This window comes from Oratosquilla oratoria, chromosome 5 (assembly GCF_046742065.1).
Source record: "Oratosquilla oratoria isolate Oo_2021 chromosome 5, ASM4674206v1, whole genome shotgun sequence".
NCBI lineage: Eukaryota > Metazoa > Arthropoda > Malacostraca > Stomatopoda > Squillidae > Oratosquilla > Oratosquilla oratoria.
In genome coordinates, this window is record NC_134781.1 from 2,499,454 (window position 1) to 2,520,812 (window position 21,359).

At 48.2% G+C, this 21,359-nt stretch overlaps 1 protein-coding gene across 2 annotated transcripts in view; it reads right to left on the reverse strand.

The window, feature by feature from the left end:
* Positions 1-4,105: 4,105 nt before the first annotated feature.
* Snoo (Sno oncogene) overlaps positions 4,106-21,359 on the reverse strand; it is a 233,447-nt gene continuing 216,193 nt past the window's right edge. The window contains exons 2-6 of one of the 2 annotated variants that reach the window (XM_076184828.1): positions 11,317-11,558; positions 10,540-10,753; positions 9,870-10,149; positions 8,792-9,024; positions 4,106-8,411 (exon numbers count right to left, since the gene is read on the reverse strand). In XM_076184828.1, the coding sequence (XP_076040943.1) occupies positions 8,196-8,411; positions 8,792-9,024; positions 9,870-10,149; positions 10,540-10,753; positions 11,317-11,558 (1,185 nt within the window). In that variant the 3' untranslated portion in view covers positions 4,106-8,195. Of the gene's footprint in view, positions 8,412-8,791; positions 9,025-9,869; positions 10,153-10,539; positions 10,754-11,316; positions 11,559-21,359 lie in introns of both variants that reach the window. The other variant, XM_076184827.1, reaches the window with a different exon arrangement.

Below are 21,359 nucleotides of genomic sequence, written 5' to 3' on the forward strand. Positions count from 1 at the left end.
TGTCATCGTTTTATGACGTCATAGTTAGGACCTTTGTGGTGATCATTTTTTTGTAAACTTTTAGTATGTTGTTCCCCACATATAATAGTAATAAAAAAAAACTCATAAAACGCTTTCTTGGAATTTGTTCAGGGTCAAACCGTATGTTTACTGGACTACATGGGACGATACGTGAATAGGTGGCGCGTACGTGTACGAAGCGCCGACGGAACTAAATGAATAGGCGACAATGTACATGCTGGACCGTGAGTGTAGTGCAGTGTAGCAGTGCATGCTGGACAGTGAAATGCCGTGTGCGACAGTGCGACGCGCTTTCGATGGACACGTAGTGGTGCAAACAAAAGGGCCTTATCCTACTACCCTGGTCCCCGAGCATTACCTGCCCCGACAGCAACCCGTGCACGGAGCCCAGCTGACCCACGCAGACCACGCCCACCCAGCGAGGAACTCTCACAACGCCTCAGCTCCCTCGCTGTAATACATCACTACAGGAGGTAGTGACCAACTGCCGCTCACACGAGGCATTGAGGGTGACAGTCTCAGATGACAAGGAGGACCCGCACGTTTGCGCCGTGTCGGCGCACACCCCCCCGCCACCGCACCTTCCCCCGGAAAGGTTGGCACCTGACGCCCGGTGTCTGATGGCTATCGCCCTCCGCCTCCTGTCAGCATCCGCATCCGTATGCTGCCTGACACAGGTGCGGACATCACCGTAATAGGCACTCGGCCGACATATCTCACATGCCCCCTGCAACGAGGCGCTTCCGGGCTATATTGACGTTCGGAGAGAGGGACTGCAACGCCGCCATACGGGTTCACGAGGGGGTCCAAACACCCCTCCTCTCCTTCGGTTTCGCCATAGTCCCGTTCGACTTACCGAAGCCTGTCCTGGCGCTGACGTACGCGAACAGGCGCGCCGAGCTAACACTACCCATTGACAGCTCACCGGCCGCTGCTCGCGATTACTTCCTACGAGAATTTAGCGACGTGCTGGCCTCCAAGGACGACACCCGCACCGCCCACCTAGTAAAAATGGTGGGTCCCCTCCATGAGAATCCACCTGAAAGCCCACGCGGCGCCCATCGCCTCCCACACGCCCAGGCCGATACCGTTCACATTTCAGGATCAAATGAAGGAAGAACTTGGCTCAATGGTGCAGCAAGGTACCATTACGCCTGTAGGTACAGTGAGCTCTGTCGTTGCCATCCGTGCTGGCACCCTTCAACCCCGCCCTGCCAATGGTGCAGCAAGGTACCATTACGCCTGTAGGTACAGTGAGCTCTGTCGTTGCCATCCGTGCTGGCACCCTTCAACCCCGCCCTGCCAATGGTGCAGCAAGGTACCATTACGCCTGTAGGTACAGTGAGCTCTGTCGTTGCCATCCGTGCTGGCACCCTTCAACCCCGCCCTGCCAATGGTGCAGCAAGGTACCATTACGCCTGTAGGTACAGTGAGCTCTGTCGTTGCCATCCGTGCTGGCACCCTTCAACCCCGCCCTGCCAATGGTGCAGCAAGGTACCATTACGCCTGTAGGTACAGTGAGCTCTGTCGTTGCCATCCGTGCTGGCACCCTTCAACCCCGCCCTGCCAATGGTGCAGCAAGGTACCATTACGCCTGTAGGTACAGTGAGCTCTGTCGTTGCCGTCCGTGCTGGCACCCTTCAACCCCGCCCTGCCAGTGGTAATGCAGACGGATGCGTCGCACCTCTACAGCATCGGGTACGCCTTCTACTAAGACCACGGTCAGGGGCACTTACGTCTCGTCCAGTGTGGCTCGCGGTTTCTGACGGACGCCGAAACCCGATACGCCGTTATCACTGGAGATGCTTGCCGTCACCTGGCCCGCATCCAAATGCAAATCATATCAGTTTGGATTGTCCTACTTCTCGTTGATGACGAAGCATCGTCCACTTATCCACCATCCTCACGTCAGGAGCGTCGTCACCGGCAATGCCGGCGCTTCGCGGGGACGACCCGTCGCCCGCCGCCGACGCCGACAGGACGCTCCAAAGCCTCCAGACCGCGGCACGGATAAACCCCGCCTACGGCCACCTGCTTACCTACGTGTCCTCAGATTCCCATCCAACCGCTTCGCACCTACCCAGCTCCGTCCTCCCGTATTGGAAGCTCCGGGACGCCCTCTCCGCCGACGGGAAACTGGCGCTGTACGGCCAGCGCATCGTCGTCCCCGCCGCCCTAAGGAAGCGCCCACCGCCCCTGTCGCCCCCATCCCTTGATGGAGGACCTCCGGTCTTCAAACGCGGCCCCCAGCCCCCGCCGCTCACCCCTGCTCGCGAATAGGCGCGATGGTCCTGCGAGCGCGCACGCGGGGGCGGGGATTATGTGGTATAGTGCTTTGGCCTAGGATACTAGTATAGAGTTGGGTACCATAGTGTTGTGGCGTGCCCCGACCAGCAGTTACGCTTCCCGTACAAGGACCCCCTTTACTGCTGACACAGCCCCTTTTCATACGTGTACTAGGTGTGGCAAAGTCTCTTCGCCCTTTGTAGTGAAGGACACTGCCTCCACGCCAGTCGATACCCGTCTACCATATCATGTATATCTACTAAGTATTTCAGCGGCTTTGACTCATCGTTTTTCGCTCATATTTCCGAAATAATCATTCACATCAGCATGGTATATTAGCACAGCCTAATTCACACCCGGCCATAATTTTTGACGTTATAGTGTATTCACAAGTGTATTTAATTACGGTGTTTACTCTTGATATTGTGTGTGTCGTAGCCGACACCCGTGAAGTAAATAGACCAAGTGAAGTTGGGATACACGAGGTAGTTTGTGATGACGTCACGACTTCACCTGTTCGATTTACTTCACGGGTGTCGGCTACGACACACTTATAAATGCGTGAATCTCCCAACCTGTTTCACTGCTGCCCCCCCCCCCCTGCAACATTGTTTGCAAACACTCCCCTACCACAGGGTTCAGCAAAAAAGGAAATGAACATTCAGAGAATTGGTACAGGACAGTATTAAGTGTGGGAGGACAGCATAACAGAGGGACAGTCATGGTATAATAAAGTATTATTTCCCTATGAATAGATATTTCCTCTATCAGACAAAATGATGTATGCCTTTGGTCCATAAGGGCACCCCATTTAGACCCTAAATTTTCGGCTGAATGCTACAGAGCAGCTTTTAACCCCACAATAACATGCAGCCAATAACCTAGATGGGGAATGGAAATATAGTTGTCAATAGAGATCTCTTGGAAGCAAGGAAGTTGGCAGAGTTCCGAGACAGCTAGCAGGGAGCCAACTCTCTCCAACATCCTTCTCACAAGACCAACTTGTGCCGATACTTGTCTTCAGTTCCAGGGCCTCTGGCATAGATATTAAAAGTTTAAAAGTAGAAATGAAAATTTTAGTATACTGTACATTCTTGTCTGATACCTCTGGTCATTTCAAGTTTTCAAATGGATTCATTTTCACTTCAAATGCATTTTCCTCCCCTATCTTTTCCTTATTTCACCCCCCCCCCTTCTTAGCAATCCTACATTTTTATTATTCCTTTATCAGGTGACTGCTAGTCATTATCATCATAATGATTCCTTGCCAGTATGGCTTGTTTTATGTGCTTAGAAACAATTAATTAAGGTCATTGAATGAGAATCGGACAAGAAACAATGGTCTCAAACTGTCCGGAAATAGATTCAATTTGGAAGTAGGTAGAAACAACTTTGCCAACCATGTAGTTTATTCCATTCATTAACTTCCTGCACAGGTAGTGCAATGTAGTTCAGTTCGAAGCTTTAAAAATCATTTAGATAAACACCTAAGCAAGATGCTGTAATGATAATTTATTTCATTTGTTTTTGTTTTGTTATCATTTGTCCGTTTTGATTTTCATTTATTAGTTATGTAAATTCATTATTATTTACTATTTACCTGTTTGTTTATCATCTAACTATACCTATACATTTATGTATTTTGTTATTTACATTATAATTTTTATTTATTAATTTATGATTTTTTTTTTTGCATCTGACCTAGATATGGACCAAAAGGTCTGTTGGCATGCTCCGCCTTTGTAATCCTTTGTAATCAGTTAACAGGGAAACATGTAAAGGTTAATAAAAGTCTTGATTCATGACACGGTTTTACTAGTAGGCCGCCCACTTGATGTATCAAACGAAAGACGTTCTCCAAAGAAATTCCTTGCAGATGATTGGTGACCGGCTCCCCTTCTGCTGCTAGTGGATGATAGTACCACTGCCTTTGCTGTGAGATGAGGCAGCAGGAGGGGTCCCTTTAATGTCCAACAGGCCCAAGATTATCACTGGTCTCCAAGCATGTCACCATTGCAGGTCAACATGCAACAGTGGCATAACTGCTGTCACCAGTCCTTTCTTCAATATATATATTTTTTTTTCTTTCCTGGGAGCCTCCATTTTCATTCTAAATGCCTGACTGGGTGTCAGACACCCAAGGTACCACTTTACTGCCATGCCAGACTTGCCTACACAGCCCCAAGTCATGTGACTAAGAGGGCTGATGCTAGTGGCAACGGCTGATGGTGCAGCACTGGGTCCAATGTTAGGGGTTGCAGGTGCGGGTTCTTGGCAGACCTTATTGCAACATCACATGCTGCAGTGGCTGCCACAACGTCACATATCACGTCACGCCCACTTGGTGGCCGGACAATGCCTGCAAAGAGCACCTCCGCCCCCACAAACTCTGCTCATCATTCCTTGTAACGCTGAGCTCTTCTTCAAGTTGCAATTCACGAAAGTCACCTCAAGGGATCCCTCTGCATCCACAACCAAGCTAAGCTTGATGGATGAACAGTTCTTTTTTTTTATATATATTTTTTATATTTTTTACTTAAGAGTTAAAAAGTAAATGAAAGTAGTACGCAATTAAGTGTGGAGGCAAGATGGGCTTGGCGAAGGGGCCAGGCTAAGATGTGCGCGGGGTCTGGCCTCAGTGAGGGGCCTTTAGCACGCGCAGGCTCACTTGCAATGACACGGGTGTGTACATACAAGCTCACATATATACACACTTACACCATGCACATACACTCTTTTACATACACTGACATTATCTCGTAGCCCTGCAGCAACTTTTTGGCTGTGCAAACCTGAAGCAACACGTCCAATATGGAACACACACTATGCAACAAGTACACACTATGCAACATGTACATACAAGGCCATTATAGAGACACACATACATACAAACACACACACTAACACACATCCACTCAAGGCACCACACCCACATATCTTGAGGGTTTGTATCCACACACCCCAAGACACAAGGCAATGGTTAGCCCAGTGGTAGTACAGTGGCGGGCAGGTCCCATCTACTGCATGATTACACTCATTCATTATAATATAGTAATATAAATAACAAAATGTAAGATTTAATCATTACACATTGGTTTGTAGAATGTCCCTAGGACCTAACTGTTGAACACATGGACTAGCCGCCCACACGCCTGCACGCCCGGACTGTGGTGAACCCTTGGGTCCCTATAGACTCTACAAGAACAACAACCTTTGCTTTGCACCGGAAACAACCGGAGTTTTTTAGTCCGAGTCATGCACAGCGTCTGGCGTGCTGGCCCGGTTGTCGTTCTCTGCCACATGACTGCGCTGCTGCCTGCATAGCTGCACCTGCCGCATTGGTGTGTTGTGGTGGTGAATGTACTCCCCATATTATATATATATATATATATATACTGTATGTGTGTGTGTGTGCACATATATACATAATACGACATAGCATATTATCTGTATTCTGCATCTGCACTAGTCTGTTTGTCTGCATATATCAGATGTATGACAAGTGACATACCAGAACTGAATGTAATGTATAATACGTGTGTCACAATGATAAGGTATGATGTGTACTCTGGGAGTATACTATGCATGTAATCTCCATTTACAATTTCATTACTTTATTTTGTATACACTGTACTGCCTGCTAATGTAATTCCTGCCTAAGCAATTAAAGTAAAGGATGTGAGAGTGGCTTGTTTGCATCCTGTCTGAGATATAATATGGTTTTTGTATCATGATTCTGCTCAGCATTGTGTACATGGTTTATACCCAGTGGCATGACCCCATTTTGCATATATCAGTAAGTGCATAGTCAGTTTCAGTTCTTATGCCTGTGAATTTTCTTGAAATCTGTGTACATGAGAGTACTCATGGGTGTGCATATTTGTCTGAATGCATACAAGTCTTGTGTACTTCAATATATAGGTCAGGGCAAGTGTGTTCTAGTGTGTACAAGGGTGTGTGTTCATGTATTTACCTAACTGTAATGTACAGGAAAAAAGAGTTAAACTCATGGGGGTCTCATCTCTTTCTCCTACAATCATATCTAGTTTTGAACAGACTTGTAGTCTTAGCTTGGGCTATTTAAATTCTAGGCTATTCCTGGGGACAGTGCATCTCCAAGGAAAATTGTTTCTTGACATCCCCAATTTGTTCTTATGACCTTTTGCCTCCTGTTCCTAGACCAAGTTTTATCTGCTCCCTTTAATGACATGAACACTACAATTGTCTCTCTCTTTCAGCAATAACAGGTGCAATATTTTTCATTTTTCTGCAAATTCTAAGGCATATCAGGCATTACTTTAGTTTTTTTTTTTTTTTAATTATGTTTATGTAGTGAAAAACTTGATCAACATTTGACTCCATTTCACCCATGCTTTTGTAAATGTTCATTGATTAGTTCACTGATGGACTTTGTGTTTTACCCATTTCCTATAATTTGCACTGTTTGGCTTAAAGTCCATTTCTCACACTCCATGTATATATACTGTCTAAATTGTAGTCCTGTCTTCTGCTCTGCAATCATATATCATGCCTTGTTCGAAATTTATGGATGGTTCTTGTGTATGTTTGTGTGTTTATATACATGAGTACAATGTGTGTGTGTGTGTGTGTGTGTATATATATATAATGTGGGCATATACATTTGCATATGCACATACACACCATAACCACAAAAGTTCTGTGGTCGTTTGTACATGCGTGCACGGACAGCAGGTTTGCACCGCCTTACCCACAAGGCAGACCCCGATAAATACCGTTACACACTAATATATTTTAAATTCTTTTAACAAGCAGATTCTGTTAACTCTATGAGTTTGTACTTGCTTTCCTTGGGCCAGGCAGGACTGGCGGCTCTTTGACTGCGGCAGTACTGCCATGTGGCCAAGCCGCAGCCAATGGACGACGCCCCACACCCAAGGCGGTGCCAGCCGCAATCAGTCTTGCCTCACTCGTGTAGCAAAACCAACGGGAAACAAAGGCTGCAAGGACTTGAGCACCATCGCGTCGAACCCACGCCCCCCCTCCCCGTCTCCCTCCATCTCTGTAGTTGCGCCACGCATGCCAAGACAAGCCAGCCAAGCCAAGGCCTAGCTAAGCTTAGCCAGGCCTCTCCTTTTTTTATTCTTCACTTTCTACTTTCTTTTCTTCTCTCCTGTCCCATGTCATCAGGCTGTGGCCAAACTGGGCAAAGGTCCATAATAATTGGGCTGGTGCGGGCATCGGGCAGTGATGTAGCACCAGGGAAAGCCCGCGAGGCGGAGCAGTGTGGGCTGAGATCAGAGACGCCTTGGCCGCCGTCATTTTTGCCAACACCTGCCCCGTCCTCGTCGCCGTCGCCAGGGCAATGGCAAGCAGTCAATAATGGCCCAGCAACTTCCGGGTGAGCAGGCCCACCAGCCAGCCTGCCAGCAGGTGCCTCAATGAAGCAATGCACCAAGTGTGGAGGACATAAGATCCTGCAGTCCAAATTGCTTGTAGCAATGGGGCTGCAGAGCTAAACTAAGACATCTCTCCCTCTATGACGCCAAATTAAAGAGTGTAGCTCGAGTAGTAGGAACCGGTTGTAAACAAGCGGTCTGAGCTGCCTTCCTTCTGGGTGGAGGTGTTCCTGCTGACGAAGGCAGCAGTGAGCAAGTGTGTGATGGGCGCCTCCTGCTGCAGGTGCAGCGGCACTGCTGTGAACAAAGATGGTGGTGACTACTACTCTGCCCCGGGGGCACGGCGAGACTGTGGCAGTGAGGTCGGACCAGGAGGGCGGCACGGTATCAGCTGAGGCCGCACCGCCGTTTGTACTGTGGCCCCTGCTACAGCTCCTTCTCCTTATGGCTGCTGCTGCTGCTGTTGCTGCTGATGCTGCTGGGGCATGCTGCAGGAGGTGGGTGTGGCATTTAACATGACATATCTCCACCCATGCGCTCACATGGCTCCGTCTTGACGGAGGAAGTGGGCGCTATCACAGACGGGTGGGCCGAACTCCGATTGCTGGCAACGGCTGCTGGGCACGGGGCGGCAGGCGAGGGGGCGCTGGGCCGACGGTGCACTTCTTCACGAAGGGCACGGATCTCGGCTTCCATAAGGACCATCTTTTCCCGAAGTTGATCCTCCTGTCAAAGAGAGACAACTGGTCAGGCAGTGTCCAACATCTCTACCAACTTACTGTATTTCATCCACTTACAGCAGTGGTTCTTAATTTTTTTCAATCATATTATCCCCTAAAATTCCAACATATTTCTCCCATGTACCTCCTATCAATTCACATATACTAGACTTGGTACAGTCCTCTTCTTGCATTCATCCTTAAATACCTATTTCTCAGGACACTTTTCATTACCCCCAAGACATTTATTTGCTTCCCTTTCTCTATAATTGACCTCCAATTCCACTTTCCCATTCCTTGATGCATGTAATCCTACATACATAAAGTTCTCTACTTCCTCCAGCCTCTCTCCTATAAGACTTCACATTGACACAAAATTATCCACACCTTGGAGGATCTGCATAGCTGCCCTCGCAGTGAAGAAATAGTGGCTTGGTGGTCACGCAACTGTTGATCCAAACGGCGGTGCAACTGTGTGACTTCCCGACTGACTGCAGCATACTGTCGGTCCTTGGCAGTTAGCTGCCCAACCAGTCCAGCAACCAGCTGTGCCACTTTGCTTGCAGCTGCACGGTCGCTCCATCCCCGCAGGAGAGCTTCTGCCTCCTCAACCGTTTCATCTGCAACACAAGTGAAATACATACATACATATACCAATGCTTTTTTTTTCCCTTACAAGGGAGGTAGCCAATAAACAAAGGCATAAAATCTACGCCCACCCATTCCATTCCCACATACTCCACTCCCATTCACCCCCATCCCTCCCTTTTACTTGGCTCCTCCTGGATGATGGGTCATCCCTGCATCTTACCCACTGACCTGGGTCAAAAGCAATGTAGCAAGACATAGTGCATCCACAGCAGGGCTGCTTCATTTAAATGGCAATCCCCCTCTCTGTCCCCTCATGCAGAAAGAGAGAAGATGGAAAGAAATCCCTTCAGGCTGCATCAAATTATCATTCACACTTACTCCCTCACCCCCCCCATCCCCTGCCCACTCCATCCATGCATCACAACACCATCCATACACAACCATTTTCCACTTGCCCCTATCTTCTTCCCTTCCTTCCTCAACAGACATTCCCCTCTTTCCCAATGCCCCTTTTACCCCATCCATCCATTCTTGGTCACCTCATGAAGTTCACTTCTTTCACAAGTGAAATGATTGAAATAAATTCCCTCTATATGGCTGGTCCAAGATGATTCTCAAGCAAGAGACTAATATATCCTCAGGGTTCTACAGAGGTTTTTCTGGAGGAGTCAGACTGAAAAATGATAGTATTGGATCTTAACCCCTTCCACACCAGGTGGCACTTTTCTATTGTTCTAGTTGTTACTATTCTATCTCATTCATCTCCATGAGAACTCCCCTTAGTAATAAATGTGTTTACGGGGGAGATCTCACATACAAAATGTTTACTGGTAAAGACCACAACTGATGGATGAACTGAAATTACTCTACTCACTCTTGGTCGCAACGGAAGACACAGAGTCTGTGTCTGAGTCTGTGGTGGAGAGCTCGATCTCAGGGTTGTAGGATGCTGGAGTCCTGTCAGGGCTACGTGTCTTGTGAAGGGCCATATCAGCTGGCACTGTGGGGCCACTCTGGCACACCTGTGGGCTGTACTTGTGCTGTTCTTGTTGTGGATGTACTACTGCTGCTGCCGAAGTAGGGCAAGGGGAAGGGCACTCCCCTTTGATGACGTACACAACACCATCATCCCCAACTCCCTTCCTAAGTGCCATCTTCTGCAACAGAGGTAAATTGTTAGCAACGCCTACTGGTGGCGTTTTGGTGGGTACACTCTACAAATCTATCTCACTCCCTTCCCCATATAGCAACATAAAACAATAATCAGTAATGCCAGGCAGGAGTGTGTTCATAGAATAGCCACCCCCACAAGTCAAGAATAATGACTGCTGCAAAATCAAGTCCTTAACAATCACAACCTTCGGCTTTACAATTCTCAAGTGGAATGGAGCCAGTAGGCAAACTGTACCCATGGGGAAGAACAAAAGAGACTAACTCTCCTCCATTTTCTTTAATTACTTCAGGATAAGTGTGGTGGTAAGGGAGGAACAGAACACTGTATGGACAAGAATCTTATGGAAGGCTCTGTCCTTAATCCGACTCACCTCTGATGTCATGTCGATGTGAATCTGTGTTGCGCCAGGCAGATCCTTTGTTGGGTCCCTGGCCAGCTTCTCCCGGACCTTCGGAGGTGCCAGGGCCACATTGGGCTGGTAGTGGCGCTCGAACTTCTGTGTCTCACTGATGGGCACCACGTGGGCAGGATCCACTAACACAGGGGGGCCCTGGCTCAGGTAGGCAGGCACGGGTGCCGGCACACTGCAAAGATAAGGAGATTGATTATGAGCACTATGCCATCCAGATGGGAGGTTTTAGCTATATCTACATTCATGCCTTATTGATTCTTTTATAATGTACAGTACTCCAATGATAGACCATTTTTTTTACTTGGTTATCTTCAGTGACAATGTGAATGATGCCTTGTACACATGTGGCTGCTGCCCTATAGTTTTATTTGGATGAAAGAAACACCCAACTGAACAACACAAAATTAAGTTCATCTATTCAAATCTCACTACAGAAAAAATTTACAACACACACACACAGAAGTAACCACGTGATAAATAATGACATCACAGACATTCATGACGTCAATGTCCTACCGGAGATCAAGGTCGCAAGCTACAGGAACATGACCAACCCATCTCAAATTCACCCCTGCTAGTCTCAAAATATATTTAGCTATTTACACCAAAACCTATGAAATTTCAATATCTTTCACATATGTACTCGCCCTTCCGTTCTACCTTCCACACGCTCACTCCTTTCATCCACACACACGTTGAACGTTACACATCCACCCCAAACCGGGACCTACTGACCTGTCTCTGACAAAGGAGGGTGGTGGGGGCGGGAGGGGTTTGCCATCAGGAGTGAGAATGGGTGTCGCTGCCCAGGGCGGGGCAAGGGACGCGTACTGCCGCCACATATACAGTAGGGCGGGGTCGTAGGCCCCAAGTCCGTACGCCACACCTCCGCAAGCCACAGTCGTGGGCGGGGTGCCCGCTGGGGCGTCGTCCCCGCGGACCTTCTTGTTGAGTTCATCTTTGACTTCAAGTCCGTCCTGAAAAAGAAATAATGCATCAATAAAAAAGCAGATAACAAGTGCACTATGTATAAACTAAACATCTTACATATTGTCACTGCAATGTCAGTCGACCTATGCAGTATACAGTGCTGTTGGATTAATCACAATAATATGAAAATAAAAACAGGTCGAAATTCGACCAAGTTCAATGAATGTTCTAGTACGAGAATTGTTGATTTCCAGAAAATTTACCAGGCCCAATGTCAACAGTACTTAAAAATCAATATTGTCACAATCCTACCCTTAATATTGAACAATAACCAATGTCAAAAAAAGGAGCGAGCAAAAAATGCAATTGCCTAAATTTTCTCCACGACTGCTAGGCGAACACTTTTTTCATACTGTTAGAATTGAATCACGACACACTAAACAGAGATGTCTTTTTTCTTTAACATACGACTATTACAGGGGGCTTACCTGCCTCCTTAATAATAAGTGGGATATATCAAATTGTTTCCGCCTTTATATGCAGTTGTCTTGTCTTTGTTGTTTAGTACTTACCCTTAGGCAATACTACGTTCTAGTTAATACTCATTATGTATTCTCTATTGGTGGAGGCACTAAGCCTTACAAGAGCCCAAGTAGTAAAGCCCTGGAACGAGGTAGGCTTACTCGATGAATATACCACGACGATCGGCTTCATTCTGTGGTAAATATCGTCTTTGAGGCGCGCGAAATTTGAACTTAGATTTTTCGTAGGTGCGCGTTTTTTTAGTGCTCCTAATTTCGAATTTTGGTGCGTTATGGCGCGGGCGCGAAAATGCGCACCTTAAAAGACAAACCCAGATAACCGATTACTGCAAAACATTCCATATCGTATAGGAACTGCTTCATCAATTAATCCGTTACCCGTGGTCTCTTGCAGACGCGGCCTTTAACTGGCAACGGTCTCCTGTGTTTATCACCAAAGTAAAAAAGTCTGTTGCATTTCTTGCGCTCTCAACACGTAATTTAAAGATGCTGTTCTCGCTAACATCAGAACATTTGATCAATTTTGTTCAATTTAGTGAAACCCCGAGTCCGCCTGCAAGAGTTAAACGTCGCATCAACACGCAGTATGCTAAGCTTGGAACACGGGATGACTGAATCCCCGCGTAGGTTCTACAATGACCGCAGCATATGATGCAATGTCAGAGGCATCTTCTCCTGGTATGCTTGTTGTGGTGTCACAGATATAAAGCTAAAAATGAAAGTCACTGGCTGTTTGTCAACACCAAGATGTGTAAATCCTCTGCAATGCAACACACGCACACACGCGTGCACAATACAGCAACGGAGGGAAACAGATTGCAGTCGCCTGCGGCTGGGTGTGGACTGTGTGTGGATGGGCCTGGAGCAAGCTTTCGATAAGGTGTGCCTCCGAGAGGATTGCCGTGAAAAATGGAATACGCAGGACTCGAAGGGAGGCTCATAGAAAGGAGGGAGAACCTTCTAAGATGTTCAAGGTAATAGGTTGTGAGGGGCGAGATGTCTGGTTGGAGAATTATGACAACCAAGAGTCCTACAGTGGCTGTTTTTGGCACCTGCAGTAATCCTTGTTCACGCCCGACAATATGAATAGAACAAATAGTTAACCAAGATCATAGAAGAAAAAAAATCGAAGACTGCATATTGCTAGAGATAGTCTATATCGGCGTGATTCACCTTGTGCCCGGAGTGCAAAGCGAAAAAAATAAAATAAATAAATAAAGTGGGCACAGAGGAGGGAATGCCAAAGAACGAAAGAGGGTGGAGACTGTGTGTGGGAAAACCCAGAACATTACATGGGGAAAGAGAGGATCTGGCGATAGAACGAAAGAGGGAGTGGAAAGGGAACGAGAGAATAAACAAGTGGAGAGGTATTGGGGGGGGGGGGAAAGAAGGGGTCATGAAGAGGTGGAGGGTAAGAGGGTGAGGGAGCCCAACTGCGCAATAGCACAATGCATTCTCCCCTTCCTCCCTCCCTTCCCTCCACCTCACCCATCCTCTCTCGTGCCTTCCCTTACCTCTTCTCGCTCCTTCTCTCGTCTCGTCGCCTCTGGCAATGGACAGCAACCACTTGGAATAACACTGCCTGTCTTCCAAGGTTGCGAGCAAGGCTGACTTCGTAAAAGACCAAACAACGAGACGGACGTATTGGCAATGTCGAAACTCGTGGGAATCATTTTATCCATAGTCAGAACATGCACGTGTGATAGTGATCAGTGTTACGTATTCTTCTCCAGTGCAGCTTACACCATTTGTAATCACTGGTGTCAATAAAAAAATACATAGGTTATACCAATGGACAAAACTATCGTTTGTATAATCCACATGCATGTATATACACGTATCCACAAAAGCAATATAATACAGGGTTGAAAATACGACTGTTATGATATATCCACGAGGGAGGGGAAGCATACGACATGTACAAGTTTTGTGCGTGTGTATTTACCCAATTGTCGTATTAAGCAAAACTCGTGGTGTCCTGTCTATTTACTCTCAAATTTATTATACCTGACTACAACTTGTGTGTATGTGTGTGAATGAACGTGTATTGCTTACGGAGTTGGAGACCTGCTCATGGTGTGAATTAATCCTCACAAACTGTCTCACGCTATTTGCAGACAATCCTGGCGCAAAAAGAGACGAGTTCTCCTTTCGCAAGTGTCTTGAGTTTCACTGTCCTTCTCTCCCTCTCCAACGCGACCTGCGGGTGAAGTCCTCAGACATGCCAGCGTTGGCCCTGTTGTCCCAAGAAGTGCCCCCGCCGTCGGCACTCCCACGCCGAGGGGCGCCGGAAGCCACGTGCTCACCCCCCCCCCCCGTCAGAAGATGGCGCGGCGGCGCCAACGATTTCTTGAGAGGGTTTTCCACTCTTGAAGGCGAATGGAATCTACGTCACGTCATCCAGTGGTGCTTTATATATTTTGATCCAGTTATCACCAAGAGATTTCAATCAGCTGATTAGGAGCCCCGCTTCCGAACTTGGGAGTTTGGAGGGAGGGAGAGAAAGGCCGAAGCGATGGCTCTTCCTCATACGGTAATGAATCGTCACCCAACACGACACGCACCCTTCACAAGAACACCTCCCCTGTTCTCTTGTTCCACTGGCTTTGCAACAAAAAACTGAAAACGAAGATAGATCGAAAAGACGAGGGAGACGAAAATGATAAAGGCAAAGATTAAAGAGTAAACTGATATCATAGATGATATTGGCTGATAATAAACAACAGTAGGAAGGCAAAGAGAAAAGGGGGGCGCTGCAGTTTTGGTGCCAGAAGTTTGATCGTGGCACCGTTCGTCTGAAAAGGACCACAGAGCCTTCCTTGGCACAAGACAGTGCCACCTGCCCCAAAATCCAGGACAGACCCCAGAGAGAGAGAGATAGAGATAGATATATTTCCTTTAAGATTTAGTTGTGTCTAACCCAAGACTAACTCTGGCCACCGTCACACTCTTGAGTTTGATGGGGTCACGAAGCTGAAGGCTCCGTGTTTTGAACGAGGTCTCCGACGACCGCGATCCCCGTCCAACCTGACAATTTTGGTGAAATGCTTTGTCAGTTTTGCTCTGCCTAAAGCGTTCAGATTCGGTACACGGGTGCCCTGTCACGCACACTCCAATAATTCAATGTAAACATGTTTGAGCGTAGGACGAGGGCCAAGTCTGGCTAGAAATATCCAAGAATTTATATAGTGTGTGTGAACGTGTTTGTAAACAAGCTTGTGTGTGTGTGTCTGCGTGCGTGATTCACCATGATCTTGTATTACGTATTTGACTCGTGATGGACAACTATTAACCCCCGGATGAAGTTCATAACTTATGTACTCCCTAATATATTTACTCGTGTGCGTGCGTGTGCGCAATCATAGTTGGTGCGTTTACGACTGTCTACTAAACACAAAGGTGTGTGTGTGTGTGTGTGTGTGTGTGTGTGTGTGTGTGTGTGTGTGTGTGTGTGTGTGTTTACATTACTTTGTTACCTGTACGCTTGTGCCATTCGTCACGAGAGCTCAACGGAGCGACGAGGCCTACGGCTAATGGTCCCCTTGATCTACTCCTCCCCACCCCCAGTTTGTCTGTCACACAACGGACTTGTCGATGATATCTGTCACCTGACACGCCGAGGGCCGTCAGGGCTCAGTACGACGTTGCATCTGACAACATAAGGTTATCCTGATGTTAATAACAATAACAACATCAGTGATGGTAGTGGTGGTGATGATTCCCCCTACCCAGATTAAAATAGTCCGTATGAATCAAGTTTATCAATTGAAGGCCATTTCCACGCCAAGGAAACTTGAAGCCAACTTTACGGATTCTTCTCTGATGTCAAATAACTTTATTCGACTTCAAAGAAGTCCCTCTTCCTCCTCCTCGGGTCAAAGAGTTCCGTGTTTATACACTAAAGTTCCGACCCTGAAGTATAGAAGGTGCCTGGAATGCTTTAAGAGCCTCCATGTTTACAGCACATGCAAAGGAGATAGGCTAGTTTGTGACGTATAATTATACTCTACACGCCCATGCCCGGTGGTGTCACACTGTCCGGCGCCGCCGTTGCGGCTTGTTCTTGGCGACAGCAAAGTCTCCCTTCTTATGACGAGTCATCAGACTCGAAAAGTTAGGATGATATTCTAACTAGGGGGAGATGGTCGTCGTTATATCAAATTCTGGCCACTGTCGCCAAATTATTTTATCAAGCTGATTGAACTTGCAAACATAATCTGGCTGTATACGGCGCCACCGCAGTGTGTGACACCGACCTATGTATTCACCTCAGATCTGCTGCAGCCTCTTTTCGAGACAGCCAGACACCACCCTACGGCAGTGAGCTCAGAGCTCATTATTAGCAGATCTCTGGGTAGGTCTGAGACCACTCACACTCCACACACCGGGAATGCAAGGTCACAACTCCTTGACTAACGTCCCGTACCTACTCGCTGCTAGGTGAACAGGGGCTACACGTGAAAGGAGACAAACCCAACTTGTCTCCGTCCGGCCGGGGAATCGAACCCCAGTTCTCCGGCTTGTGAGGCCAGTGCCTTACCAATCCGCCACCGGGCCGTGTGTGTGTGTGTGTGTTCGTGCGTGTATGAAAGCTACAGACGGACCCAGCCGAGTGCCACTAATCATTGGCATCCGCATGGTTACGTGCGTGAATGCATGCAGTCATGCGCGGGACAAGGCTCTCCCCATGACAGAGCACTTTGCAAGTCATGTTTGGTACGTCCGCGCACAAAGCTCCCATGACAATCAGGGGCGGCGCACCTGCACCATGATCCGTTGAAAACCTGCTCGACTTGAAAAGCAGGAGAGATGCCATGTTTGACAAGGCCCCGTGCCAGGCTCCACGCTCGATATGGCATGTATAGTGTCATCCCAATTCTGTGCACCACACTTTAATGAACTAAAATCCCACCAACAGACCACCTGAGCGTGCAGCAGGCACCGTACTCTGTACCCCCTACGCACATACCAAGCACGTTCATGGTTTGTTGTGTTACCTGTGTAAGGAATGTTCCACGGGTATAAGTCCAGAATGGGGATTTTACGAATGGAACACCTATACTTATGCGCTACTGATCTTTTATCTACTCGAGAGTACTTCAGCGCTGAATTTAATCGTCAATCATCAGCTCATTACCATCATTTTCCGATTTATCCCGGGAGGGGTGTCTGGACCCCCCCCCCCCATGCCACTAGGTGAACCATTGGGCTAGAGTCTAGACCTACGACGCCGCCGCCAAATCCGGGGCGGCGTCATGCGAAGTATGGGGGTGGGGGGACCCTGTCTAGCCGGCTACGTAGGTAATTGCGTCGTGGTCACGGGCCACAAGTCTCTGGGGACTGCGCCTGGCATTTCGGAGGCAGCGGACCGTTCGTGTGTCTGGGCGTGTCTGCGGCTGCAACGGGAGGACACGGTCGGGACGACCTTGCAAAGTGTCCACGTCGAGACGCGAAAGCCATCGAGCAAGGCCAGGGCCGCCTGAAATCCTGCAGTCATTTTTTGAAGTTAGCAAGCCGGCTGGCTGCCGGTGTTGCCGCCTCCGCTGCTGCTGCTGCTGTTCCTGCTGCTGCTGCTGCTTTGGGTCATCGAGTACGGAGCAGCGCGCACCACCACCACCACCGCCGCCGCCACCACAACCACCACCACCACCTCTCCTCCCCCCTCTCTCACTCTCCCTATCGCCGCCGCCTCTGTCCGACCGAGCCTTCCTGCAACCATTTCCGCCTTGGCCGTGCTCAGACACAACACACCACGTCATCACAGACGAAACAATACCGAAGTACTGCAGACATCACCCACAACATCTTCACCCCGAGATGTGACATGACGTCATCATGTAAACATGACTGACTATGGTTGTCGGTGCAGCGTGTAGGGTAACTACACGCGAGCAAACACACACACACACACGTCTGTGCGTCAAGGCCGTGGTCTTATCACCAACCTGAAGGCTATCACATCACATCACCTGCGTGAAAGCAGCAACACACTGCGTCTGTGGAAACACGTGGGTGCTGGCGGCAGGGAAGCGAGGTAAAAACAGAAAACAGTGGGGATTTTTTTTTATACCCTTTGCCGTTTCGTCCTTATCAGGACATCCTGCCACTCATTTGTCTTCTATACGTGGGTGCTATGTCATCACTGACCCAGTAACAGCACCGTGCTAAGAGCCAATACATGTGTGCATCATCTTGCTCTCTCTCTCTCTCTCTCTCTCTCTCTCTCTCTCTCTCTCTCTCTCTCTCTCTCTCTCTCTCTCTCTCTCTCTCTCCTGGGTTCAAGGTCATCTTGGGGCCCGCCGCCATCATCGACCGGCACCCTCATCCTCCCTAAAGTGGCACTTAAGCCTACGTAACACTGTATCAACTGTACTCGGTGCCAACGGTATCACACTAAACTTCATAAACAAGTATTTTCACAGTAATATGTGATCCCCCACACATGAATTATAGGGCCGGCCGACACTGAATGTTTGGCACTTCATAATCAACTATATTCTTTTAACAATGTCCATCTAGCACTCGATATATCAATCCCATTTCGGGTTAGCGCTAGCGTCCATACATCCACTATATTCAGAGCCAATTATGTGACTACATACATGAACCAAGGCCAACTCTGCAACATCAGGTGATTAAAATCGTCTGGCTTAAGGCAAATAGTTAAACAATAAGACATAATACGCCATGACCTCCAGGAAACAGACTTTATGTGCACTGTGCCAAAGAAAAGGAAGACAATATATATATATATATATTATATATATATATATATATATATATATATATATATATAAAGTTCTGTATTGCGACTGCAAGTCTTCATTTCGAAATTTAAGATTTATTGTACGGTTACCAACCCATGCTCACTCTGTGGCTTCCCTCAATGGGTTGATTTCCTGTCCACGTGTACCAAGAGGTTTAGGCCTACCGCATCCGGTGGCTGACGGCGGACACGTGGACCATATCAGCAGGTGCAATGGGAACCACGAATCAATTCCCTCTGCTAAAGGTCACAAAGAAGGACTCGAACCGGGTCCAGCATTGGTCATGAATAATAATAATAATAATAATTAATTAATTAATAATAATAATAATAAACAGCATAGGGGAAATGCAGCAACATGCACAACTAGCTTCGTGTTGGGGGCCTAGTATTGATTGTCGGGTCCCCCCCCACCCAGGCCAGGCGGGGCACTTCACGGCCCTCCCCTTCCCCCCACCCGTCCCCCCTTCATCCTCTCCCACCACATCCTCCTGCCTCCCCCTCCCACCGGAGGTCGAGGCGTTTCAATGTGACACCACTGCAGGCTTTTGCGCACTTCGGTGCCAAACTAAAACGGCTTTACTGCCACTACCACGTGCACTGGTGTTCAGCGTTGTGCTAAACTAACATACATTATACAGACGAGTGCCAGCTTAACACGTATATATACTCAATTTCAGACAACCGGGGACGTGACTACGGTTAACCTAAGGTACTGTACCGGTACTTACAGCAGTTCCAACCTAGCATTACACTCAACAGTTCTAACACGTATAACTACTGAAAGGACAACACAACACTCATCTACGCCTTAGTGTTCATACAACACGACGGCCCTAGAGCCAACCGGCACTTGCTACAGTGCCTACTGATGGCGAATCCTCACTGCAGTGCCAACACAAAGACATCTATAATAAAGCCCAGGCAGTGTTATAACTATAATAATGCTACCTTGGCACGCTTACTTCCTCGGGTGCCAAGCGGCGGCCATGGAATCACGATAATGAATGAACCCCCCACCCCACCCCCGCTCGTTCTACGGAGTCGCGACAAAGGTTTCTTCCGGCTAATGCCAGACGATTTCATTTATACGAGAAGCGGACTCAGGGGGGGAGTGGGGGACAAACAAGTGGGGGTTGAGTTCGATCGAGACCCCTTATAGCCCCCATCCCCCAGATGAATGAAATGGCCTGGTAAGAGAAAGAAGAGAAAACTGAAACCTCACGCCACAGGAGCGGCGAAGAGGAGGAAGAGGTGGTGGTGATGGCGGCGGCATCTGCAACGACCTCTTTCACCTCTGCAGCTCGGTGTCTGGCACGCGCGCACACAGACAACCACGAGGCGGACGCTTCCATGTCATGAAACACTGCGACCCGTGGCGGCCAACTCTATCGTGTTTTTATTCCAACTGTCGCCTCGTGTTTCTTCTCCACTGACGGGGAATGTGCGAGAGCGCGTGCGTGCGTGTGTGCGTGCGTGCGTGTGTGTGTGTGTGTGTGTGTGGAGGGGGGGTTCTGATGAATGGGCACAAGCCCCCCCACCCACTTGTCCGTAATGCTATACTTCAAGAATTTTACTTTGGCTGACGCCAGTACAATTTTTATAGATGGAAGCTGTGGTGGGGGGTGGGGGAGGGTTAATGGGTCAATACAGCCTCGCTTCCGTTCACGGGAACGGTGTAGTCATGATACCGTTTGCTTCAAGTGTGACCTCACCGTAATGTAGGACAACCAAGAAGGGAAGGGGGGGGTGGTTCCTCTGGACGACCTTGGACACGTGGTGCTCCCCCTCCCCCCCACCTCCTCCCCTTGAAACCATGACTTGTGCTTCACCGTACCTGGACGCAGTCAATCATCGCCTTTATCTCTCTGGCGCGGACCCGAGTTCGATCTCCATGACGCTGCACTCGGCTGCACGGCGCCATATATGATACATTGATTGAATTGGGACGGTGCAGGCGGCGCCATGGTGGTCGGGAAACACACACACCACAAATTATTACATATATATATACATATATATATATATATAGATATATATGTGTGTGTGTGTGTGTGTGTGTGTGTCAACGTTAGTCATTTAGGGGGCGTTCACCCCCTTTGCTACCGATGGGACAACGTTGAATTGAATAAAATCGCCTGGCGACAAGAATACAGACGTGAAAGTACCAACCGGAACAGGAGATAAGTGCATCGAGTCTGAAACCAGCAAACCCCAGGACACGGAACGAGTTTTCTAACCACCACGACAGCTCTTGGTTAACCAGCGCTTCTATCTTTGGGGACAACATGGTACAGAACATGTTCAAGGTTTGGTATAAGGAGTTTTTTTTTTATGCAGACTTGGTTCACAGGTGAAGACAGTTGAGAGGGGAGAGTAGGAGTGCTTGAAGATTTATCGACTTAGTGATACATGCGCCCGCCTTATCTGGATGCTTCGGTCATTTGTTGACAAAACGTCGTCATAGTTGTTGTTGCCAGCTGCCCAAATGTGCGCCTTTTGCATCTATTGTGGCAGTTGCCGACAAAGTCTACGAGAAG